This window comes from Ranitomeya imitator, chromosome 5 (assembly GCF_032444005.1).
Source record: "Ranitomeya imitator isolate aRanImi1 chromosome 5, aRanImi1.pri, whole genome shotgun sequence".
NCBI lineage: Eukaryota > Metazoa > Chordata > Amphibia > Anura > Dendrobatidae > Ranitomeya > Ranitomeya imitator.
Window position 1 is genome coordinate 380,739,471 of NC_091286.1, and position 27,547 is coordinate 380,767,017.

Consider the following 27,547-nt stretch of genomic DNA (forward strand, 5'->3'; position numbering starts at 1 on the left):
TTTTGCCGTTAAGTCAGCGTTCTCATTTGCCTCTCTAGCAATTCTGCCAGCAGCTTTCTCTGACATTTTTCTTGGTCATTCAGACCTTCTCTTGACATCCACGGTTCCTGTTAACTGACATTTCTTAAGAACATTTCGAACTGAGGAAAAGTCAACTTGAAAACACTTTGCTATCTTCTTATAGCATTCTCCTGCTTTATGGGAATCCACCATTTTCATTTTCAGAGTGCTAGTCAGGTGCTTAGCAGAACGCATGGCTGCTGTTTTTTGGCACAAGGTTAGAGGAGGCTGAGTTTTTATAAAGGTTGGAAATTTGCATCGCCTGGCATTTCCTAATGATGATAGTGTACAAGCCATAACCCTAACAGGCTAATTAAGGTCTTAAACCTTGGTCATAGTTATCTGAGCACATAAATCTGCAAGGGTGCCCAAAGTTTTGCATTGGCCCATTTTCCTTTTACTAATTTTTAAAATGTAAATGACGAAAAAATATATATATATATTTTTCCTAAAATACAAAGGAACATTTTTACCTTTAGACCTTTTAGAGATCATTGCATCTTGAACTTGCTTAATTGTTCACAATAACAGTGATTTTGACCAGGGGTGCCAAAACTTTTACAAGCCACTGTATGAAGAATGTAAAGAGAATTTTGTATGTAAAGTTAAGTAAATATATTTTCTTAAGATGGAAACCAACATAGCATTTATTTCATATTTTAATTTCTTGACAAATGCCAACTGATGGTTTGATCATCCTTACTTCCAATAGTGGAGAAATACAAAGATATAGAAACAGAATCTCAGTCAAGGTCAGCAGCTTGGAATAATTCTTGACAAACACAACGCTGAAGTTATTAGCTTTCTTTCTCATGGAAAAAAAAAGCTGAGGCGGTAGCACTTGCTGAAAATTTTAAGATCAAACTTGTTCCCTGAGCAGATGTTTGCTGACTACATGTCTATCCGGGGGACACTATGTTGTTTCAACTAAGTCCCTGTGCCACCAGCTCTTCCAGTGGTACAGCTACATCAAGTAACCAAATCAACACCATTAGCCGCCAATACACTTTCTTAAACATAATGGACCAGTTGTTTTTTCATTCACTGTGTCATATCTGACTGAGATGCTCAGAGCCTTGACCCTATGGACGTCTAGGTCAGCAGATTGGGTGACTGGCAAGAAATGGCCAAGTTTGCCATTGGTGTACTGTATTTTCCAGCCTACAGTGTTCTGTTAAAGAAAATATTCAGCACAGCAGTTAGCGTTGTCACCCTGGAACAAACATGATTATCTTCCGAGTGTGGAAAACCTTACATTTGTGAAAAATGAATCAAGCATGGATGCACAAGGATATTCACATATTTTCAACTGAGATCCATGATTTTAACTGCCATTTCTTATACTGGGTAATGGCTATTTATCACAGACCTAATGATGCTACAGCTGTTATGAGTGCTGTTATGAGTGCTTGTCCATCATGTTTCATACTGCACTGCTGCTGCTGCCGATATTATCACTACACAATCAGATGCATCTTACCTCAAAATGGGATAATTTTGGACTGTTTTTACATTTTTAAAAGTATAAAATGTTTGACAGTGCAGTATATTATCAAACGGGTTATTTGGTACCACCACTTGCCATCCGTTTATTCAATCATCATATGTATGGAGTTCAATAGGTATTAATATAACTAGGCTTTAGTCACTCTATGTAACAGAAAACTGAGCATTGACCGGCTTTCACAAGCTGTTTTAGTTTATAGGGATCAGTGCAAGTAAGAGAAAACTGTGCAACCATTATACCAAGGAACACAGCACAAGCAAAAAAATGATATGCCATATGTGATTGCATGGATTGTTCATCTCAATGATAAGCAGAAAATTACACATTTCAATGAGTGATAATACCTGATTGTTGAGTTATGGGATAGTATTTTGCACAGTAACCTATTAACCTATTATTCCTTTTTCACAAAAGGTTCTCTCTGAGCTAAGTACATAACTCACATTCTTTAATAGTCCTTAAACGTAATGATGACCATGAACATGATGCCTGCTTGTCTAGTTTATGAGTGTCTTCTTTCTAGTGGTTTGCTTTGATGTCCTCTTGTCTATTTCAAGCAGACCCTCTCCATCTGTTTTTGGGATGAACTTTTTGTACTTGTACTGTGTGTGTAAAATATTCTCAGATTGCATTTATAGTCGGATATCTTGCAGATTCAAGAGTGCCAACTTATACTTGTACTGTGTGTGTTGTAATGTATTCTCAGTTAAGTAAATAAGGCAGCACACTGCAGTGCTAGAACATACAAACTTGAAAAATGAAATTTGAACTGCATTACTGCACTAGAAATATGAAAAATGAGAGCTTTTAGCGCATAAAAATGGCCAATTTTATGTGTACCTGGTAGCCCCTTTACGGGATCTCTCTTATACCAGGTCCTACACTTGCCTTACCTCGCTGAGAATAGGCAAGTGTAGGACCTGGTATAAGAGAGATGCCGTAAAGGGGCTACCAGGTACACATAAAATTGGCCATTTTTATGCGCTAAAAGCTCTCATTTTTCATATTTCTAGTGCAGTAATGCAGTTCAAATTTCGTTTTTCAAGTTTGTATGTTCTAGCGCTGCAGTGTGCTGCCTTATTTACTTAACTATATACGAGTTGGCGACTCTAGGTTCAGCACCTGTTCACACTGAGTCTATGTTTGGATGTGCCGGTCAGGTTTTTGAAATGTAATTTATTCTCAGACTGCATTTATAGTCAGATATCTTACAGATTAGATATTGCCAACTATACTGAGTTATAGACATTTAAAACCGTAAAATAAAGGAAATATGTAGTTCTTACTTTACTGTGCCTGCTGGATTGTAGCAATAAAAGAGCTTGTAATCTTTTACCATTCACAAAGTCATCATCCACATTATAGTATGGGGACTTTTGATGCATAATTGTTGTTTATCATAGTATGCAAACTCAAATGAATCTAAACTGAACCTTTAATATATTGTAACTGTACTAAACAGTGTACGCCTAGTGTAGGATAAATGGGTGGGTAAATAATCAAGGGCATTAGCATAGAGAGACTTTTAGCCATGTCCTAAGCAATGTTGTTATGGCTCACCTGGTAAAGTGGGTTCTCAAAGTCATAAGTCTACATTAAAAGCACAGACCGGTGGCATTGATGAAGCATAGAACAACCAAGCTGGGTATCCTGGATGGTTCCTGAAGCAGTGTGATATAGGGAGCTGGTTAGGCTACATGACACCTTAAAAAGAGAAACAGCTAAAGTGAGTGTGCAGATGGCATTTTATTTATTATTATTAAGTATTTATATAGCACCATTGATTCCATAGTGCTGTTTATGAGAAGAGGTTACTTACAAAATAGAGATATCAGGTGCAGTAAACAAAGTAACAATGATAGACTGGTACAGAGGAAGAGGACCCTGCCCTTGTGGGCTTACATTCTACAGGATGATGGGGAAGGAGACAGTAGGTCAGGGAATTGTAGTAGCTCCAGCGGTGTTGAGGAGGCAGCATGGTCATTTCAGGTTGTGTGCTTTCTTGAAGAGATTGGATTTTCAAGTTCCATCTGAAGGATCAGAATGTGGTGGATAATCGGACATGTTAAGGCACATAATTCCAGAGGATGGGGGATATTCGGGAGACGTCTTGGAGGTGATTGGATGAGGAGCAAATAAGTATTGAGGAGAGAAGTAGGTCTTGAGTAGACTGGAGATTACAAGAGGGAAGATAATGGGAGATTGGTTTGGAGATATACGGAACAGAAAGGTTATGTATGGCTTTGTAGGTCAGTGTTAGTAGTCTGAACTGGATATGCTGGGTATTTGGAGCCAATGAAGGGATTTGCAAAGGGGGGAAGCAGAGGAGTATGAAGAGAGACATTAACTAGTTGGGCAGCAGAGTAAGGCTACTTTCACACTAGCGCCATGCACTGCACGTCGCTATGCGTCGTTTTGTAGAAAAAACACATCCTGAAAAAGTGCTTGCAGGACGCGTTTTTTCTCCATTGACTTGCATTAGCGTTGCATTGCGACGCTTTGCCACACGTCGCAACCGTTGTGCGACGGTTGCGCTGTGTTGTGGCGGACCGTCGGCTGCAAAAAACGTTACATGTAATGTTTTTTGCTGCCGGCGGTCCGCCATTTCTGACCGCGCATGCGCGGCCAGAACTCCGCCCTCACCTCCCCGCAACTCACAATGGGGCAGCGGATGCGCTGGAAAAATGCATCCGCTGCCCCTGTTGTGTGGCGCATTTACTGCTAGCGTCGGTACGTCGGCCCGACGCACTGCGACGGGCCGAGTACGACGCTAGTGTGAAAGTAGCCTTAAGGACAGACTGGAGAGGTGCGAGAGTCTTAGCAAGTAGGCCACAGAGGACAATGTTGCACAAGCATTTAGCAGATTGAGGGTTGGGGAAAGGACAGATTCTGGAAATGTATTTGAGCTGAAGGCGACAGGAGGTGGCAAGAGCTTGGATGTGTGATTTGAAGGACAGGGCAGAGTCAAGGTTTACTCAGAGGCAGTGGATTTATGGTGCAGGGAAAAGAGTGATATAACTTATTGTGATAGATAGATCAGTAAGGGAAGATGTGTAAAATGGAGGAAAGATAAGTTCAGATTTATCCACATTGGATTTTTGAGGATAGGCATGATTGTGGCATGTTTGAAAGCAGAAGGGAACGTACCAAAAGTTAGCGATAGATTGAAGAGATGGGTTAGGGATGGGATAACTGTGGTGGTGCAGTTATGGATGTGGGATGGGATGGGGTCAAGTGCGCAACCCTTGCAACACTTGCCGAAGCCTTTTAGTGAGGTTATTGAGCCAGAATTATCAATTGATTCCTCGCACTCTCCCATGCACAAGAGGGGTGAGTCAATAGCTAATGCGAGAGTGACATTGTAGAAAGCAGTGGCACTGTCTGTGTCATGGAGTGAAGATACGGACGCCAGTGGTAGAATAGAGTCAGAGTGTGTGAGTGTCTAGATGTGTGAGGTTTCTGTGGGGGTGTAATAGTTGCTGGACATGGGTGACAGGTGAGGAGGATGTGAGTAGATGGTGGTTCAAGACTTCTTCCGAGTTGCAGTTATTCTTTGGAGTACTCTACCGCAAGAAATTAGGACTAACCACAACTTACATAGTTTTAGGCGCTCCCTAAAAACACTTCTGCTTAGGGTGGCCTAGCACGTTCCCTAATCAAAGTCCTTTTTATATATAGCCCATTTACTATTTCTCTGAACTTAACTCTCCATCAAACTCCACTGCACACAAAAGCACTACAAATATTGGCTGGTAACAACCTCAGGCAGCCTTTATCTTTCCCTCATTTCCTCACGATGGTTTGACCATCATTGTAAATAAGCACCTATACTTTGTATCATTAATTTGAATAAAAGTTACAATATCGAATTTAAAATACTTAATCATTCATCATAGATGTCCAGTATTTAGGGTCACAGTGTGTGATTTATTATGTTTTATTCACCACTGTGGATCACTAAATCCCAAGCGGTTAGACCTCAGAATCAAATTAAATAAATGAGATGGAATCCCAGCCACTGACCGCATGACTGTAAAATTAAAGGCTGGATTCCAGTCTCATTAAGGCACTCTGTTAGTTATTCAAGGGTATACATTTGTTGTGTTAAATACCTTATATATTGAAGTCACACCACATTATTAATCCCATAAATTGTTATAGGTCTTTATGAATGAATCAGCCCTTAAGCACGTAATGTCCCTGAGTAACTATGCGCCAGCCTTAGTTCTGAATGTTGTAGGCTAATCAGATGGTAAAATAAGTTGGAACATGTTCTCTTTATACACCTACTAGAAATAGGCCCGATGCTAATCGCATCGGGATTGCGATGAAATTCGCAGTGCAGTTGTGACTGTTACTGCACATGTGCGGGAATAGCGGTGATGTGAATGTCACTTGCGCAGGCAGGTGCAAGTGACATACATGTCACTGCAATTCCCACTCATGCGTATTAATGATGTGGCTGTTACTGCACCTGCGTGGGAATAGCAGAGACGCGTGTGACCTTGCGGCCACGAACTGCGCCTGCGCAAGTGAAACTGCCGCGGTGCCTTATGGGATTCGGGGACAGCAGCCGGTAGACGCAACTGGTGATTATACAGTATATATAGATTGGGGATGTGGCCAGATAGGTGTCACTGGCACCAGTGATTCCCGGTCTGGACCTAGCCGATATTGGCTACGGAGATCGTCTGCACAAAGCTCTGCAGGAAGGTGTGCTACTCAGAGGTGCAGCAGCTGAGCAATTAAGTACTGCCACCCGCTTGACATACACTCCAGTGGAAGAAAGCGCGCTGATCAGGTACGCTAATTCCCCAGAGAGACTGATCGCATCCTCTGAATTTCAGGATTTGATCGAATCAACAGCCTACATTACCTCTAATATCAGTACCTGCATCTCCTTGTGAGACCATGCTGGAATAGGAGTAACATAGCATGACTGATTTATTGTGCCTATATTAATCTGAGATCTTATCAGCTCAGGGTATCGTCCCTGACGTGTGTTTCACCAGGGGAACCGACTTTTTCACTTGATAGGTTTAGATACACTACCTATGTCACACAATAGGTTTAGACACATGGCCCAGTAGACTGTCACATATGATAGCATTAGATACACAGTTCAGCGGACTGTGTCACACATGATGAGCTTAGATACACGACTGCATCACACATGACGGACTTACATGGCTCAGTGAATTGCATTACAGATGATGGGCTTAAATACATGACTGAGCGGATTGCATCACACATAATGGGCTTAAATACACAGTACAGCAGAATACATCATACATAATGGGCTTAGATACACAGCTCAGTGGACTGTGTCACACATAGCAGGCTTGAATATCTGGCTCAGAGGACAGTAGCATGTTAAGAAACATGGCTCAGCTCAGCAGACTGCATCACACATGATGAGCTTGAATACCCAGCTCAAGCTCAGATAGGGAAACGGAAGGTTTGAGGAAATTGAAGCAAAGCAGAGTAATAAAGAAGATGGCAGAAGTAAAGGTTTAACACACTTTTATTCGACTGAGCAGATCTCCTAGTGGGGATCTTGTTTTTACTAATCAATAACGGGAGTATGAAACCTTAACCACAACGCTTCCAAGAGTACTAGTGCATTGATAAAAGGTAAAACTAGTATATAAGTGTTCTGAAAATTAAATGCACCCATTCTTCCGTGAATGAAGATGCATTTACAGAAATAAGGTTAAGCAGAGTACATAAAGAAATTAGTTTTTTTCAGCCTTCTGGTCAACATAGCATATGTAAAGTTCAGTGCAGCACTATAATTCACCAAGGTTAGACCAAAAATTCTGAGAGTGAAGAAGATTAACAATGGTACAATAAACTTACCCTTAGTGGATGATCACAGTAACCCAGTGACCCCTTCCTACACATCTAGAGTTTGAAGTTTCCCTGCTTGGCCTCCCGTTTGGAGCTGTCAATCTCCATCTCCACAATGTAAACATATTCCCTTCATCACGTGCAGGATCTTTCAGTAGAAGATAATTTTTTACAGACAGTTTTCATGGGCTTCTGCACAGCCTTTCTGGAATGAAACTTAGAGGGATTTGTAATCTTTGGAACTGGTGGATCTTGGGACTTTTGTTCCTTTACCTCTCCTTGAAATATAAATCCACTCTGATGGCAAGAGAAATCAAATTGTCTAAGAAGGTTAACAAGTTCCCAACTTCAATCATAGCCTTTTTCTGGTAAGACATATCAGCATTAAAAGTATTTCATTGTTCCAGGCTAATTTTGATGCCAGGCTACAGAATTGAATGGCATATTTTCCTACTATCAACAGTACAGTAAACTTGACCCAACACTCATCAAACACTCTAGTAAAAATGAAGGACTGAAGGTAGTACATCATAGGATCATTTCATTCTCATAAAGGTTCGACCCAGGCTAAAACTTCTCTGTAAAGCAAAATAAAAATTATAGGCCACTCTATACTGGTCAGACAAAGATTTTCACCTGTAGGCCAAAGGATTCCTATCAAAATTGGCTGAGGTGGACAAATGAGGAAATAAACCTCAAGAATAATTTCCTTCCGGAGAGACGACTTGAGGTAAATCATGTAGAACTGGAAATAAAGCAACAGATGTTTCAGCTAGTGAACTCAGAAATGGACTGAGAAATCATGCACAGCCTGAGAACATTCCATCCTTGACTCACAACGAATTACATAATCAGTAAATACAGAGAACTGTATGTAGTATGTATGTATGTATGTAGTATGTATGTATGCAGTATGTATGTATGTAGTATGTTGTATGCATGTTGTATGTAGTATGTATATAGTATGTTGTATGTATGTAGTATGTTGTATTTATGTATATTGTTTGTAGTATGTATGTAGTATGTTGTATGTATGTATGTAGTATATTGTATGCATGTATGTTGTATGCATGTAGTATGTAGTATGTTGTATGTAGTATGTTGTATGTATGTATGTATGTATGTTGTATGCATGTAGTATGTATGTAGCATGTTGTATGTATGTAGTATGTATGCAGTATGTATGTTGTATGTATGTAGTATGTATGTAATATGTTGTATGTATGTTGTATGTATGTATGTAGTATGTATGTATGTAGTATGCATGTTGTATGCATGTAGTATGTTGTATGTATGTATGTTGTATGCATGTAGTATGTATGTTGTATGTTGTATGTATGTAGTATGTATGTATGTAGTATGTATGTTGCATGTATGTAGTATGCATGTAGTATGTTGTATGTATGTAGTATGTTGTGTGTATGTATGTTGTATGTATGTTGTATGTATGTATGCATGTAGTACGTATGTAGTATGTATGTATGTTGTATGTATGTTGTATGTATGTATGTAGTATGTATGTAGCATGTTGTATGTATGTATATAGTATGTATGTTGAATGTATGTATGTAGTATGTATGTAGCATGCATGTAGTTTGTTGTATGCTGTATGTATGTAGTATGTATGTAGTATGTATGTTGTATGTATGTAGTATGTATGTAGTATGTTGTATGTAGTATGTATGTTTGTGTTTTTTTTTACATTCAACACATTAGCCGGATGATGGGACTACTACTATCCCATCATTGGCTAATGTGTCAATCACTGTCATTGTAGCAAGCATAGCCCGATGGGACTTGTAGTCCCATCGGACGATGCCTGCACACAGAAAGAAAGACCCCCGAGAGGCCCGCACAAACCCCCGGCAGGCTTGCACAGACCCCCGAGAGGCCCATACAGACCCCCGGCAGGCCCGTACAGACCCCTGAGAGGCCTGTGCCTGTACAGACCCCGGCAGGCCTGCACAGATCCCCGAGAGGCCCGTACAGACCCCCGGCAGGCCAGCACAGACCCCTGAGAGGCCCGTACAGGCCCTGACAGGCCCACACAGACCCCTGGAAGGCCCATACAAACCCCTAGCAGGCCCACACAGACCCCCAAGAGGCCCGTACAGACCCCTGGCAGGCCCGCCCAGACCCCCGAGGCCTCAAGGACACCGTTCTCTCCTGGTTCTCCTCCTATCTCTCTGACCGATCCTTCACTGTATGTTTTGCTGGTTCCTCCTCCTCTCACCTTCCCCTTACTGTTGGGGTTCCTCAAGGATCAGTCCTAGGCCCCCTCCTCTTCTCGTTGTATACTGCCCCTATTGGACAAACAATCAGTAGATTTGGTTTCCAGTACCATCTCTATGCTGATGACACCCAATTATACACTTCTTCTCCTGATATCACACCGACCTTTTTAGAAAACACCAGTGATTGTCTTACGGCTGTCTCTAACATCATGTCCTCCCTCTATCTGAAACTCAACCTGTCAAAAACTGAACTCCTCGTGTTCTCTCCCTCTACTAACCTACCTTTGCCTGACATTGCCATCTCCGTGTGCGGTTCCACCATTACTCCAAAGCAACATGCCCGCTGCCTTGGGGTCATCCTTGATTCTGACCTTTCATTCTCCCCCCACATCCGATCACTGGCTCGCTCTTCTTACCTGCATCTCAAAAACATTTCTAGAATTCGCCCTTTTCTTACTTTCGACTCTGCAAAAACTCTTACTGTTTCACTTATTCATTCTCGTCTGGTCTATTGTAACTCTCTACTAATCGGCCTCCCTCTTACCAAACTTTCCCAGCTCTAATCTGTCCTGAATGCTGCTGCCAGGATCATATTCCTCACCAACCGTTACACCGATGCCTCTACCTTGTGCCAGTCATTACACTGGCTACCCATCCACTCCAGAATCCAGTACAAAACTACTACCCTCATCCACAAAGCACTCCATGGCTCAGCACCACCCTACATCTCCTCCCTGGTATCAGTCTACCACCCTACCCGTGCCCTCCGCTCCACTAATGACCTCAGGTTAGCATCCTCAATAATCAGAACCTCCCACTCCCGTCTCCAAGACTTTACACGTGCTGCGCCGATTCTTTGGAATGCACTACCTAGGTTAATACGATTAATCCCCAATCCCCACAGTTTTAAGTGTACCCTAAAAACTCATTTGTTCAGACTGGCCTACCGCCTCAATGCATTAACCTAACGATCCCTGTGTGGCCTATTTATAAAAAAAAAACCAGGTTCCTCGCATCATGTTCTCATTCACTTTATGCAGTTAATAGCCCTCTGTGTCTGTACTGCTACATACTTAGGCAGTTAACTGGTTCATGCAGCTTTACATGAACACCCGAGCCTTACACTATGGCCGGTCCGAATAACTAAAGCAATTGTTACCATCCACCTCTCGTGTCTCCCCTTTTCCTCATAGTTTGTAAGCTTGCGAGCAGGGCCCTCATTCCTCCTGGTATCTGTTTTGAACTGTATTTCTGTTATGCTGCAATGTCTATTGTCTGTACAAGTCCCCTCTATAATTTGTAAAGCGCTGCGGAATATGTTGGCGCTATATAAATAAAAATTATTATTATTATTATTATAATATGTCAACCAAATTTTTGCTTCTCCTTGATGTCATTAAAGGGTGATCTAACAGATGATACTTTATGGATAAAGTAGGTTCAGTTTTTAGAATGTTCCAATATCTTTGTAAATTCTCGCTTATTGAAGACTATTCAACATTATATGTAGAAATAAAACGTATATCTTCCGTTTTTGGGGGGTACATGAGGGATGTAACAATGTTTCTCGATTACTCTTCTTTGCTCTATTATATAATAATTTTGTACATCTATTACTGTACCCTCTAGCCTGAAATCTATCCTATAAATTAGCTGATTGTACTTCAAATTTAGAATCTGAAGAGCATCCTATGGCTAAGTACACATTAACGTATCTGTGCGCAGCATATCATCATCATGCACAAACGCATGCCAAAAAGCATGAAAATGCATGGTTACCCTGTATTTTTTATCCATCAGCTTACACATGATGCCAAAAAACACTGTGTGTGCATGCGTTTGTATGCGTTTTTACATGCGTTTGCTTTTTTCTGTGCATGCGTTCAAAGTTTCCATGAATTTTGTTTATGCGGCAAATGCTGTTCCAGGAGAATTTCTTTGACAAAAGCCACACACAATGGGCATGTCTCATGGGGATTCTGTATATAGACCCTACACAGATGAAATCCTCATCTTTTGCTGCTGCAAGATGGATCCTGGTATGGAGAGCTTCTATCGTAATCTGGATTTGTCACTGAAATTGGCATTTGCTTTTGCTGTGGCTTGTGAAGAAGAAAGAAGAAGAGAAAGATGGAGAAGACGTTGTCGTCGCCGCTACTGGCAACACCCCATCGTTGAAGTCCGACAGAGCCATAGAGCCTATCACTCGTTGGACACGGAGCTGTGTGAAAACCCAGAGAAGTTTTTCGAATACACAAAGATGTCAGAACAGAGCTTTGATAACTTGCTGCAACGCGTCCGAGGATCCATCGCCAGGCAGGACACACAACTATGTTGAGCATTTCCTGCTAAAGAACGTCTTTTGGTGTCCCTGAGGTACGTAATTTTGAAAAACAAACACATGTCATTAGTATTATTGTTAGAAAAGACATGTACTTTTTTTTCCATTTTCTCTTCCGCAGATTCCTGGATACCAGAGAGACCTTAATATCTCTATATTTTCAATTCCAGATTGGAGTGTCCACCCTTTCTGGGATTGTTGGAGACACCTGCCGTGCTTTATGTGACGTTCTGTGCGCAGAATTCCTCCCCCAACCCACAACTGAACTCTGGCTTGAAAATGCTGCAAAATTCAAGGACATTTGTAATTTTCCAAACTGTGTGACGGCAAACACTTTCGGATTATGAAACCTGCTGGAAGTGGATCCGAGTATTTCAATTACAAAAAATACTTTTAGATTGTTGTCATGGCGATTGCAGATGCTGAATGTAGATTTGTCGCCGTTGACATTGGCTCCTTTGGACGAGGAAATGACTCACAGACTTTCAAAAACTCTGACATGGGGCAACGTTTGTATGGTAATAACATAAATTTTCCATCACCACAACCTCTTCCGAACACTGAAGAACCGCCAATGCCATTTGTTGTGGTTAGGGATGAGGCATTTAAAAATTTGTGTGCCAACCTCATAAAACCATACTCAAGTCGGAACTTTAATCACTCCAAAAGGATTTTCAACTACCGACTCACAAGGGCACGAAGAACTGTAGAGTGTGCCTTCGGTTTGCTGGCATCTAAATGGTGCATTTTGGGAACTCCAATCAATCTAAAAACTGAGAAAATTGATGATGTGGTCAAAGCGTGTGTTGTTTTGCATATTTATGTCCTGGCAAAAGAGCAACAGCAATTAGAACTTGACAAAACTGTTGCTAGCACTTTGCAGGACTACCGTGATCACCCTCTGGGGACTACAGTGGAAGTTGTCCAGATGAGGGACAAGTTTGCTGCTTACATTGTTTCAGATATTGAACATGTGGCATGGCAAGACGATATGGTTTAATACACTTGTAAGTAAATGTACCTGTAATAATGTTTGCTGACTTTACTACTAATAAAACACCTCCAGTGAAACACCCGTTACTACTTCACTCACCAATACAATATACATGTGTGTGTTTTTGCATAAAAAGACAAAGAATTGTCCAGACAAAATAAAAATGTTATCTAACAACTACAAACAACTGTTTAATTACCATTAACCAAGAATTGGGCTTATGTTCGGGGTCTGTCTGACGGTGAGATATTGTGGACCTTGGGGGTGTTGAACTGTGATGATTGTGTGGTAGTCGATGATGAAGGGGTTACAGGGGAAGGGGAAATAAATTGCAGGATTGAATCAGGGATGGGACTGGACACATTGGGAGTAGACAACACATTAGGAGTAGAATCTTGGGAAGGGATTGACAAATTGGAAGTGAGAGAAACAAGGGAAGGTAGTGACATATTTGACAACAGAGATACATTGGGAGGTGAGGGTGGAGGTGGTGAGTCCAATTTTGGCTGACATTTTTTGCTCCGGGTCTTCATTTTCCTGTGCTGAGCAGAGTCACTAGTGGGAGTCTGTTTTTTGGAATTACCTCTGCGTTTCTTTCTTGGCTGAGTGGGAGTGGTGTCTTCTGTAGCAGTGTGCTGGCGTGTTGCTGGACTGGGCATAGTGGTGGATGCTTCATGCTGCAGGGGTGCTGCACTCAGCAGTGTGGTGGCTGCTCCATGCTGCAGGGGTGCTGCACTCGGCAGCGTGGTGGATGCTGCATGCTGATGGGGTACTGCACTTGGCAATGGGGTGGAAGATGCACACTGCAGGGGTGCTGCATTCTGGAGTATGGTGTAGATGTGAACTGGGGGAACAGCCGTAATGTCCAGCGGTGGTGGTGGAGGATAGTTCAGTGCTGGTATCTTTGCCCACTTATGCTGTGCTTTGTTGCTGTGTCAGGAAAGATGTTCACCTGCTGGTAATATCCGGCCTGCGGATGGTAGTTTCGGGACTACTGCAATGCCTGGCAGTAAGCAGCCTGGCAGGCCTGCATGATGTTCAGCTGCAGTTCAGGCGTAAGATTTTCCGACACACCCCTCTCTATTGCTGAAAAAAATGTCACGCCATTGTCTGAAGGTTGGCTTCCAGGTGGTCAAGGTGTCTGTGGACATCCTGGAAAAGTGTGTTCACCTGAGTGAACCCACTGTCCAGTCTATCTCCAATCACCTTCATCCCATCATGGAAGATCGAGCATAAGTGAATAAACTCAGGCATGACTGACCTCTCCCAGGCCCTCTGTCGCTGGTGAGAAATCCCAACAAAAGCAGTGGCAGAGAACTGGGAGAGGGGAAAACCTGATGGACCGGCTGCCTGTTCACCAGCCGGTGAAGCCTGCCCAGTTGCTGCATCACCGGCGGATGATTGAGAGTGTTCCGTGGCTGTTCGATGAGAGGCCGCTCCAACTGAGGTCAATCCAGGTTGTGTGGTGCTGCTCCAGGTTCTGTGTGGAAAATAAATGAAAAACATTACTTAAAAAAAGAATAACATTTTATAAAGCGCCAACATATCCTGTAGAACTGAACAATTCAGATGTTAGATAATTGAATACCACACAAATTCACGTTTGATGAGCAAACGCAGGCCTCAGGAAATCCAGCATGCGATGGTATTTGTATTTTGATATCTTTAGAGCAGCGCCACTTCGAACCTGAATCTCCTCTCTCATATCTTTATTGATACGATCCTTCATCAAATGCCAATTGACTTTTACTCTTTTCAATGTGAAGGGGAAAAAAATAAAAATAAATAAATTGTAAAACAATGCACCTACATTTACAGGCTCACTGCCACGTCAGACCACATTGCAATACTTACGAAAATCCTTTCAGATTGCGTGGTGGCACGGTCCCAATTTGCCATGAGCAATCGGGCAAATTCTTGCCAGAGTCATCGAATCACTACCGAGTCAGAATGTTGATGATTATGGGTGTCCCACAACGCTACTCGCTCTTGCACAAGATCGATCAGTTGATCATTGATGATATTGGCTTCCTCACGTTGTGGAACCTAGACATCAAAGAAACACAAAAAAATTAAGTCACAGTTTTAAAGATGAAACACTTAAACCAAAAACAATCAAGACTACTTACACATTGTCTTTCCACCTCAGAAACTTGGGCCCAACGACCCTGGGAAGAATCATCACTCAACTGCTCCAGCTGTTCAGCACCGGAAGTGTCCTGTAAAGAAAATACATGATTTTGATATATGATTTATGTGTCATATTGACAGCCAATACATACTGTGAGGCTGTGGCCTCTAATACAGCTAGGGGGCGCTGTTTGTTCTCCCCAGAATGTGCATGCAGACGGATGAAGTCCATAGGTGTGCATGAGAGTCACGGATCTCCGGTCCAGGTTTTCCAGGTGGCTGAAGGCCACAGGTTGGTGTGTTTAAAAACCCTGCAGTAAGAGGTATGGGTGTGTCAGGTGTCTGGCCAGGTGTGCGAGGTGCACGTCAGTGTCAGTCTGGTGTGTGCTGGTCTGCAGAGTGCATGGAGGCCAGCAGAGCCAGCACCCAGGGCAGCTGAATAGTCTGGCACCCACAGCTTACACAGAGATGCAAGTCGTCCATGGTACTGGTCTCGGATGTGGACAGTCCTGTGTCCGTAGGTGGATGTCCTGTGCCCGTTGGAGTCGGATGTGGACAGTCCTGTGCCCGGAGGTGGATGTCCTGTACCCGAAAGAGGACTAGCATGTGCAACGATTGCAAACAGGTGGATATGGTGCCCGGCTGCTATCTGGAGGATATCCTGAACTGTGTACGACTGTGTGAGTAAAGAGTCTGTAAAGAGACTGTGATACAGCGATGCAGAACACCCACGAGAACTAGTCAGAGGAGGGCTGGCGTGTGTAGTGTCTGCAACATATGAGGCTGTGTGTATGGAGACGTATAGAGACTGTGAGATGGCGTGCGGTCTCCCAGGGAAACTGGACAAGGGAAGTCTGGCCTGTTTAGGGACCGCAAATCTAAAGCCATGTGATATGTATTGCTTTGAACTGGTGTAAACTGGTCACTGATAATATCCACTGAAGTTATATGCATTTATGTGAATTAAACTTTAATGCTGTGAAGAAACACATTAATAGAGACTTTTGTGTTTGAATTTGTGGGTCACTACTTCTTCACTGCGTACGATGCTACTGCAGCTTTACATATGGTGGAGAATGCGAGGGGCAGTGTGAACTGAGGCATACCCCAAAGCGTGCTGCATAGCATTGTGCAAAGTCGGCTGGAATTTTTTTTTTCTTTTCAAGACAGCTTGCTGTGGCTCTGCAGGGCCATGAAGATTGAAGGCTTCTGGTGGTAACTCGGTGGGGTTACGAAGATTTGCTGTGGATCGGCGGGTCCATGAATTCTGCGCAGCAGGAGCTGCAGTTCTGGCAGCAGCAGCTAGAGGCGCTGCAGTTGCAGCAGAGAATGTGTTTATGTACTGTTTTGGGCATAGAACCTGAAAATGTTGAGATACCTGCTATACGGGTTGCCAAATTAGGGTCAGAGTGTAATCCCGATAGGTTTCCCCTAGAGGTATTGGCAGGAGAAACTGAAAACGTTGTTTTGGGCGGAGATGTCACAGGGTCATACCGATGCATTATTATCTCGTGCTCATACGGGGTAACAAGTGTTCAACCCCACAGGTATGAACAGGGGGGGAGGATATGTGAGGCTGTGGCCTCTGATACAGATAGGGGGCGCTGTTTGTTCTCCCCAGAATGTGCATGCAGGTGGATGAAGTCCATAGGTGTGCATGAGAGTCATGGATCTCCGGTCCAGGTTTTCCAGGTGGCTGAAGGCCACAGGTTGGTGTGTTTAAAAACCCTGTAGTAAGAGGTATGGGTGTGTCAGGTGTCTGGCCAGGTCAGGCCAGGTGTGCGAGGTGCACGTCAGTGTCAGACTGGTGTGTGCTGGTCTGCAGAGTGCATGGAGGCCAGCAGAGCCAGCACCCAGGGCAGCTGAATAGCCTGGCACCCACAGCTTACACAGAGATGCAAGTCATCCATGGTACTGGTCTCGGATGTGGACAGTCCTGTGTCCGGAGGTGGATGTCCTGTGCCCGTAGGAGTCGGATGTGGTCAGTCCTGTGCCCGGAGGTGGATGTCCTGTACCCGAAAGAGGACTAGCATGTGCAATGATTGCAAACAGGTGGATATGGTGCCCGGCTGCTATCCGGTGGATATCCTTAACTGTGTACGACTGTGTGAGTAAAAAGTCTGTAAAGAGACTGTGATACAGTGATTCAGGACACCCACGAGAACTAGTCAGAGGAGGGCTGGCGTGTGTAGTGTCTGCAACATATGAGGCTGTGTGTATGGAGACATATAGAGACTGTGAAATGGCGTTCGGTCTTCCAGGGAAACTGGACAAGGGAAGTCTGGCCTGTTTAGGGACCACAAATCTAAAGCCATGTGATATGTATTGCTTTGAACTGGTGTAAACTGGTCACTGATAATATCCACTGAAGTTATATGCATTTATGTGAATTGGACTTTAATGCTGTGAAGAAAGACATTAAAAGAGACTTTTGTGTTTGAATTTGTGGGTCACTGCTCTTCACTGTGTACGATGCTACTGCAGCTTTACAATACCCATCAGTATAACAAATGTACTCACTTTTATCTGTGTCTTGTCCACTCTGGGCAGCACCCAGGTCTTCATTCGAGGACATGTTGGAATAGAAGGCTGCTAGAGAGACAGAGTACACACTGCATAACATGGCAAACACAAAGAGACAGAATACAGACTGTAGTGAAAGAGACAGACAGACATTTTCATAGCTTCTATACTCACATCCAGAGTCTTCAGATGAAATCCAGAGTCTTGGTAGCACATCCAGAGTGTTGTGATCCCTTCAAGGGTCTTGAGAACACTGAAATTACAGTGTCCACACCCCCTTTTTATACAACTTGGTTTTTGGAGTGGCTGAAACCAGTTCCTGGACATGTTCAGTCTGAAGTATGCATGCGCATCGAACGCATCCATGCGAATATCCATGCATAACAATGTGTTCCCATAGACTGTAATGCATTGTTTATATGCACTGATCTGCATGCATATGCGGTGCACCACCACATTATGGGTGTCAGGTCCGAGCATTCCTACATGGAAAGTGGATTGGTCATCGTGGGTCGGTTGAATGGCCACCAAGGTCTCCTGATCTGACCCCCTTAGACTTTTATTTTTGGGGTCATCTGAAGGCAATTGTCTATGCTGTGAAGATGCGAGATGTGCAGCATCTGAAACAACGGATGCTGGAAGCCTGTGCTAGCATTTCGTCTGTGGTGTTGCTATCAATGTGTCAAGTGTGGGAGAAGAAAGGTTGCATTGACAATACAACACAATGGGCAGCACTTTGAACACATTTTATAGGTGGTCATAAACTTGTAAATAACTCATGAAAGAATAAAGTTATGTAAAACCAAGCACACCATTGTTTTTCTTGTGAAATTCTCAATAAGTTTGAAGTGTCACATGACTCTCTTTCCATTGAAAAAATAAAGTTCGATCCAAAATTGCCGACTTCAAAATGGCCGCCATGGTCAACACCCATCTTGAAAAGTTTTCCCCCTCCCATATACTAATGTGCCACAAACAGGAAGCTGATATCACCAACCAATCCCATTTTATTTAGGTGTATCCTTATAGATGGCCCACCCTGTATTGAGGAAAGCTGCTGGGTAAATGCAGCACTACAAATGGGTCATTCATACAAGCTAGTGCATGGAAAGGTCTATGTCTACTAGATAATTTAGAGGAATTGTAATTATGAAAATAGAAGAAAGTAACCCATTTGTGAATGGAAAAGAAGAAATACAGTGATCGCTACAGAATTACAAGTCAGTGAAAAAGGAATTGCTTTAATTGAAAACACTAAATGTTGTGAGTTAGTATAGTAATAATATGTAATATTATACAGATGAATAGAAATCTGAAGTCTGCAGCTTCATCTTAATGTTCAGAATGTGTTAGCTAGAGCTATAACCAGGCTGACTAAAAAAAAAATAATGCTGTTCTTCTGCAAGCTGGCTGGCCTGCATTCAACAACATCTGCTTCCCTAGCTACTTGACCAGCAGGATGACTTGGGCAACTGCTTAATCTTGTAAAGCAAATATTTATGTCTGATTACTGCAACTGTGTTTTTATACCTATTCTCTTCTATTGCCACAGGTGAAATAACAAGGAGAGAATTCTAGCCATCCTACTTTATTTTACTTTTAGCTCTAGACATATTTGGTGTAGTAGTGCACTTCATTTATTATGTAGATTAGCATACTCTACATTTTAGAATATATTAGATAACCGAATAACAACATATTTTAACCTGCCCCCCACATGGAAATTTCGATTTCCATTTTTTGTTTCCCTTCTTCCCAGAACTGTAGGTTTTTTTATTTTTCCACCAATATGACCATGTGAGGGCTTGTTTCTTGCAGGACAAGTTGTACAACACCATTGATTTTACCATATTGCATAGTTGAAAATGGGAATAAATTCCAAGTGCGGTGAAATTGCAAACAAAATTTCAATTCCACAATTGTTTTATGGGGTCATGTTCACTAAACGCTAAAAGAGACCTACCATTATGATTCTCCAGGTCATTATGAGTTCATCATCAAACATGTCTAGGTTGATTTTTATTTAAGTGGTGAAAAAAAAAATCCAAAGTTTGTAAATAAAAATAGCGCAATTTTCCAAGACCGGTGGATCTAGGGCTGGGTGAGGGCTTATTTTTTGTGCACCAGGTTGTTTTTATTGATAGCATTCTGGGGTAGATATCGGGGTTTGATTGCCTGTTATTTTATTTTTTTTATTGCAATGTTGTGGCTACCAAAAAAAGGAATTCTGGCGTTTTGATTATTTTTTTCGTTACACTGTTTACCGAACAGATTAATTTACTTTATATATTGATAGATCAGGCGTTTATGAATGCAGTGATACTAATCATGTATTTTTTTATTATTGTTTTATTTTGAATGGGGCAAATGGGGGGTGATTTGAACTTTTATACATTTTACATTTTAAAATATTTTTTATATTTTTTTAAACAATTTAAAAAAAAAAACGTTTCACCTGCTTCAATAGTCTCCTTAGAAGACTTGAAGCTGCGATCATCTGATCGCCTGTGCTACACATAGCAGATATGATCATCTCCCTATATCGCCAGCACTCATAGGAGATCTGTAATGACAAGCACAGGGGGGCTTTTGCAGACCCCTGACTGTCATGCCAAACCATTGGTGCAACACGATCATGTGACAGAGGTGCCAATGTGGTGCTCGCGTTACATGCCCTGTCATTAGTTGACATCGGCATTTAAAAAGTTAACAGCCGTGGGTGGATCGCGATTCCATCCATAGCTGTTAGAGAAACATGATCAAATCAGCTGTCATGTGCCGGGAAAGATGCTGGCTCAGCGCTAGAGTCTGCATCAAAGGGAGGAAAACAACCTTTAACATATCTATATGTCAAAGGTCATAAAGTGGTTAAATCATGTTTGCTTTTCTGTGCACTATTCTCAATAAAACCTATGGTTTGCCTGTATAATGAATGGAGTATCTTCAGAGAAAGGGCTTTTTCATTCTCTCTGCTGTGGCTAATAGAATGAAGACATTTGCATCTTTTATATCTGTCATGGTTAATGTCCTGTTCTCTCAAGGTTAATTTTGCTGGCCTCCCTTTTGATCTGGGAGGGGTATTTATACTCACTCCAGACTACGATTTGCTGTCAGCTATACTTTCTGTTCTAGTCTGTGTGCCTGACCCCTGGAGTGTGTGCCTGGGTTTGCAATTGTTTTCCTTGCTCTCCATGTGTTACTCTGTTTGTTTGTTCTTTTGGATTTATGACCTCTGGCTTCACTTCTGACAATCCCCTGTCTCACCCCTTTGGTACTTTGTGATCTCCTGGCTCCAATCTTAGCTTGTTTGACTACTCTTTTATGTTCATCTCTTCTCTGCACCCCGGCATCTGGCTCCGCCCCTGATCACCTCCTACTCTATCACATGGTTCAGGTCCTGGTTGTTACCTGGTTAGTAACCTGGCGCTTTGCTCAGATCCCTTGCTGCTGTGTGCAGCGTTTCCCACAGCAGTATTACCCGGGAGTCGTGACAATATCTACAGTCATGGCAGAAGGTATTGGCACCCTTGAAATTCTTCCAGAAAATGAATACTGTAATTATACATGTTTATTTCCTTAGTGTTTATTGGAGCGATGCAAAAAAAACAGAGTGACAGGCAAATGCAAATTGAACATAATTTCAAACAAACTCCACAAAATGGGAATAACAAAATTGTTGTCATCTTTCCAAAATTGTGGGTAAACAACTTTTTGAAAGCATGTGAAGAATGATGCTCACTCATCACACATGAAACGATAAAAAAGGAGAAGTTGACTAAATCTTTGCAATGTGTGTCTGTGTGTGCCACACTACGCGTGGAGAACAGAAAGAGAAGAGAACTGTCTGAGGACTTGAAAACTAAAGTTGTTGAAAAACAACAATATCAAGGTTACAAGTCCATCTCCAGATATCTTGATGTTCCTTTGTTACCATGGCTCAGCATTATAGAGAAGTTTGAAACCCATGGCACGGTAGCAAATCTCTCTGGACGTGTACAGAAGACAAAATTTGATGAAAGATGAAACCCAGGAGGACCCAACAGTTGACACATAGACATAAAAACACTAAACTACAGTTTGCCAAAATGTACTTGAGTAAGCCAAATCCTCCTGAGAAAGAACCTTGTGGACAGATGAGACCAAGATAGAGCTTTTTGGTAAAGCACATAATCCTACTGTTAACTGAAAATGGAATGAGGCCTTCAAAAAAAGAACACAGTATCTATAGTAAAATAAGGTGGAGGTTAAGATATGTTTTGGGGGTTGTTTTGCTGCCTATGGCACTATGTGCCTTAACTGCAATGCATTATGAAATCTGAAGATTACTAAAAGACATTGGCCTGTGTCAGTAAGCGGGGTTTCTGTCTTAGGACATTGGTCTTCCAGCAGCACAATGACCCCAAACATACTTCAAGAAGCACCAAGAAATCGATAGAAACAAAGCGTTGGAGAGTTCTGAAGTAGCCAGTAATGAGTCTGGATCTAAATCCCATTGAACACCTTTGGAGAGATCTTAAAAGTGCTGTTGGCAGAAGGCACCCTTCAAATATGTGAGACCTGGAGCAATTTGCAAAAGAATAGTGGTCCAAAATTTCAGTTGAGAGATGTAAGAAGTTTGTTGATGGTGAAAGGAAGCAATTGATTGCAGTTATTTATTTCAAAGGTTGTGCAGCCAAAAATTAAGTTGAGTGTGCCAACAATTGTGTCTGGCCCATTTTTGGGGTCTTGCATGAAATTATGTCCAATTTGTTTTTTTTTTTTAATTTTTATTTTATGTTTTTCCAATACACATAAATGAAATAAACATGTGTATAAGAAAACATGTATAATTGAACTGAATGAAATACTTCATATTCTGTAACAATTTCAAGGGTGCCAACACTTTCGGCCATGACTATTTATGTCTAAATAAAGCTTACAAAAGAGTTGGTGCAAATTAAACACCTAGAATAATGTTCTCCATAGTGGTATAACTTAATTTATGTAAGTTCAGAGAGATACCAGCCCCACCTCCGAGAAGGAACAGGAGCTATGGAACAATGTCAACAAGAGGACAGTTCCCCTGATTCTGGGACTGTGGTGGTAGGAGGGGGGGGGGCTATGTGTCTGTGTGCTTCAGATTCTATCCAATGATTGAGCACCCACAGAGATGACTAATGAGGTTGATCTAGTTTTATAACCAGTGAATACCAATGTATCCCTCCTCCTTAACTCTTCATCTGTCTTGTGTATACTCTTCCCTGACCAGCATCAGAGGTACACAGACAGCCAATGTGCTATCTCAATTCTAACATCCAATATACTTGATCTCTGACAGCCATAACAGGAAAGATAGCCTAGATTAGTACCAAGCTCTCTGTCCTGGTGCAACTCATTCTGCTTGTTTAGGATGAATTTTATATTTACTAATCTAATATCTGCCATTTTATTTAGGCCTCATTCAGATGTCCATGAGTTACACAAATAGAACACTTGCAGTTATGGGGTTTTGTGTGAAATTAGGTCCAATTTGCCTTGTTTTCTCATTTTTTTGTGTTGGTCAAATACACACAAAGGAAATAAACATGTGAATAACAAAACACATGTAATTGCAATAATTTTCTGAGAGAAATCCTTTATTTTCCGGAACAATTTCAAGGGTGCCAATACTTTCGGCCATGACTGTACCCATTATGACTTATGTGGTTGTTCAAACCGTGGTTGCCATCTTTATTTTGTACTTTTTCTGGACACATTCTCAAAAAATGTCAAAGTCAGCTTTTTTTTTACCAACATATTAGATGACTACAATAAATCATTAGGATTATAAGTGATGCATGTTTACAGACAATGCACCCTATATTCAACCATTAACTGTATTCACTGTGAACTGTAAATGGGTGATAAGTACAGTCATAAAATTCTGTACAAGTTTTTCCTGCTTCAAAAAAATTAAGAACGCATCAATTTTTTTTTTACAGACATGAGTAATATGTGTCCTACTTTTTTTTTTTTTGCAGACTGTACAGCCCATGTCCATGTGTAGGAAAGATATAGATAGATATAGATAGTTACCGTAAATATTTCAAACATAAACCAAGTTTAAGCTTATATGCAGATATTGAATGTACTGTACTGTACATGAGGCATTTTTTTCATAAACTCAGAAACATCAGTGTCTATCATATTTTTTCAATAAATTTGCATTTATTTTAAAATTAAATATGAAATATTGTATAAGAAGTAGAAGCTCAGACCAGAGTTAACAGCAGTTTGCTAAGGGTTCCACAATCAATTCATTGTTGGTAAAGCTGCAAAAAAACCTCAGAACCTCCTTCATTAGTTTCTTTTTTTGCTAGAACCTAACAAAGTACCAGCTAATTACTATAATAAATATACATTTGTAAACTAGTATTACATCATGCTAACTTGCCTTTTTCATCTTGCATTTCTCTCTTAGGCATCTACATTCAGACCATCGATGGCATGGGTAACTTACAAGCTTTCGACTATTCTCATACTACTGCTTCGATATTATGTTTCATCAGAAGATGGTGAAATAAGATCAAGTAAGTAAAAGTTTTAAAAACATATATTAAAGTAACATGCTTAAATTAATGTCATTGATGTTAGGAGTCGAGTTTCCTCTGCTGCACAGGGGGAATCTCGATCCGTGTCTGCTGCGGTCTCCCATTCTGCTTCGGCCGCAGTGGGCTCTGCTCAGCGGAGGCGTCGCTCCCGGCGTCTCGCTGGGACTGATTCTGTGCAGAGGGTTACTGCTGCCTTTTCTGGCTCTCCTGTTGTACCCTGCACTGATCTGCGGCGAGTGAGCTTCTCTGGGACTAAGTCCTTATTTGCACACACTGAGCATGCCCAGGGCAAGATCTCCCATTAGAGATCGAGGGTCACATGCTCAGGTACTGCAGCACATCCCATTGGTCCTCCTGGCAGGTCCTGAAAGGGCAAAACTTCTGTAGCAGCTTCCTGTGCTGCAACTATATAAACTGCGCATGACCGCACGGCCATGCGCTAGTATTGTCTTGATAATGTGTGTGTAGATGGATGTATGTCGATGGATGAAAGCTCCTAAGTATCCCTCCCTAGTGTTGTTGACTGCTCGCGGATGATGGTAGCTATCTAGCACCCGACTAGCCATCTGCACATAACACACATCACAGCGTCTAGTTGCTGTGTCCGCCAGTACGGCGCCGTGCGCTTCCTCTGCGCTTTCGTTACCCAAGCCTGGGTGGTTAGTGGCGTCCGTCAGTGCGGCACCGCACGCACTCTCGTGCCTTATATTCTATTTATAGTTTCCTTACAAACCCAGTTGCGGTGTTGTGCCAGCAAGGGGTCTAATCGGACTTCAATCCTGAGTTGGGGTTGTGTTCGCTGACTTCTTGCTCGCGCTCTATGTGCGGTACCGCGGTCCTGTGACGCAACAGGATCGCTTCCTTTATGCAGGGTGAAGTTAACCCATGTGCGTATACTTATAGTACCGCCATATAGTCCGTCTTACTAGCAGCAGGGGTTTTACCTGCACGGTGGACCTCGGACTGCGAACGCACCAGGTTTCATATCATCTATACTTGGTGCGTTCCGCCAGTCCATAACATAATACTAGCGCCAAGGTCTGGCTAGTAATGACGGACGATCAGCGTTTACAGCGGTACATCCAGCAGCTGGAGGGAAGGTTGGCGGCTCTAGAGCGTTCAATCTCAGCTGTGGATGTTACTGCTGTCGCTGTTCAGGCTGCAAGTGTGGCTGCAGCTACCTTGTCCACTGCCGCTCCTGTACCGACGCTATCTCGCCTCCCGCTATCAGAGAAATTTTCTAGTGACAGTAAGTCCTGTAGGGGTTTCGTGAGTCAGTGCTCAATACATCTCGAGCTTCTGGCCTCTCGTTTCCCTACAGAGCGGGCTAAGGTGGGCTTTATAATTTCCTTATTGTCGGACAGGGCGTTGCAGTGGGCTACACCGCTGTGGGAGCGTGGCGATCATGTGGTGCAGAGTGCTCCGTTATTCCTGAGCACTCTGAAACAGGTCTTTTTAGGACCTCGTGTCACCCATGATACGGCGCTCCAACTGTTGGCACTGACTCAGGGCTCATCCTTGGTCAGCCCTTTTGCCGTCCACTTCCGCACTCTAGCATCTGAGCTGGAGTGGTCGGATAAAGCCCTTATCCCTATATTTTGGAGGGGGCTGGCTGACCACGTTAAGGACGCTCTGGCCACTAGGGAGATTCCCGCCACACTGGAAGAATTAATAACAGTATCTACTCGCATTGACCTCCGTTTTCACGAGCAGAGGTTAGAGCGAGCCCAGTGTAGGCAGAGGTTTCGGCTGGCTCCCACCTTCGCCAAACCTTTGGAATCTCCAGTCCAGGCTCCTGAATTCCATGAACCTAAGGTGGTGTCACGAGCGGGATCTAAGTCCCAGACCGCTCGTGCACTCCAGGGTTGCCATGTATGCCAACAGTCAGGACATCTTGCCACCAGATGTCATCAGTGGTCGAGGAAACGTCAGCATCTAGTGGTAGTAGGTGGAGGTGCACTAGACACTGCGACGTTTGCCTCCAAATTGTCCTTTAAGGGGACAATTACTTTTGGCTCATCCTCCCACTCGGTAGACCTCTGCGTGGATTCTGGGGCAGAGGGCAATTTTATGTCTTCTGCCTTCGCCCAACATCACGCAATACCCCTGGTTATGCTACCTCAACCAGTAACGGTACAAGTGGTGAATGGGTCGACACTCCCCGCACAGATAACACATCATTCCTGAGGGTATTGATGAGGTCCTGTTGGGGATACTTTGGTTACGGTACCACTCTCCTCACATCGAGTGGTCCTCAGGCAGAATTCTGGGATGGGGTGAATCATGTGGGGGTAGGTGTCACCGAGAGTGCGTTCAGGTTGCTACTACTGAGGTACCTGCAGATCTATCCTCTCTCCCCAAGCAATATTGGTCTTACGCAGACGTGTTCTCCAAAAAGGCGGCGGAGACCCTTCCGCCCCATCGCCCCTATGACTGTCCTATCGATCTCTTGCCTGGTGCGGAGCCTCCCCGGGGTCGAGTTTATCCATTATCTCTCCCGGAGACGGAGGCCATGTCTCAGTACATTCAAGAGAATCTGGCAAGAGGGTTTATCAGGAAGTCAGTGTCACCTGCTGGGGCAGGGTTCTTCTTCGTGCAGAAGAAGAATGGGGAACTACGTCCATGCATAGACTATAGGGGTCTTAACGCTATCACCGTTAAGAACAAGTATCCTTTGCCCTTGATATCCGAGCTCTTCGATAGGCTTCGGGGAGCTAGAGTGTTTACTAAATTAGATCTGCGGGGTGCTTACAACCTGATTCGCATCCGTGAGGGGGACGAATGGAAAACGGCGTTTAACACCAGAGATAGGCGCTATGAGTATCTGGTGATGCCCTTTGGGCTCTGTAATGCCCCAGCCGTTTTTCAAGACTTTGTCAACGACATCTTCCGGGATATGCTTTCCACCTCAGTTGTAGTCTATCTGGATGATATTCTCATCTTTTCTCCAGATATTGACTCCCACCGGAGAGATGTTGGCAGAGTCTTCGACCTCCTACGGGCAAACTCTCTTTACGCTAAGTTGGAGAAGTGTATGTTTGAGCAGGAGTCTTTACCGTTCCTGGGCTATATCATCTCCGCCCAGGGATTGGCTATGGATCCTGCCAAACTACAGGCTGTGATGGACTGGCAAGAGCCCCATTCTCTTAAAGCGGTGCAGCGCTTTATGGGGTTCATTAACTATTACCGCCAGTTCATTCCCCACTTCTCAACTCTGGTAGCTCCCTTGGTAGCCCTCACCAAGAAGGGAGCGAATCCTAAATTGTGGTCGGAAGAGGTCTCCAAGGCCTTCACTTCTATTAAGTCCCACTTTGCTAGCGCTCCCATCTTACATCGTCC

At 42.9% G+C, this 27,547-nt stretch overlaps 1 protein-coding gene across 1 annotated transcript in view; it reads left to right on the plus strand.

Annotated features, from left to right (window-relative positions):
- Positions 1-27,547, plus strand: part of COL21A1 (collagen type XXI alpha 1 chain) — a 536,987-nt gene that overhangs the window by 88,161 nt on the left and 421,279 nt on the right. The window contains exon 2 of the mRNA XM_069726746.1: positions 24,079-24,187. Coding sequence (XP_069582847.1) covers positions 24,100-24,187 — 88 coding nt within the window. The 5' untranslated portion in view covers positions 24,079-24,099. The remainder of the gene's footprint in view (positions 1-24,078; positions 24,188-27,547) is intronic.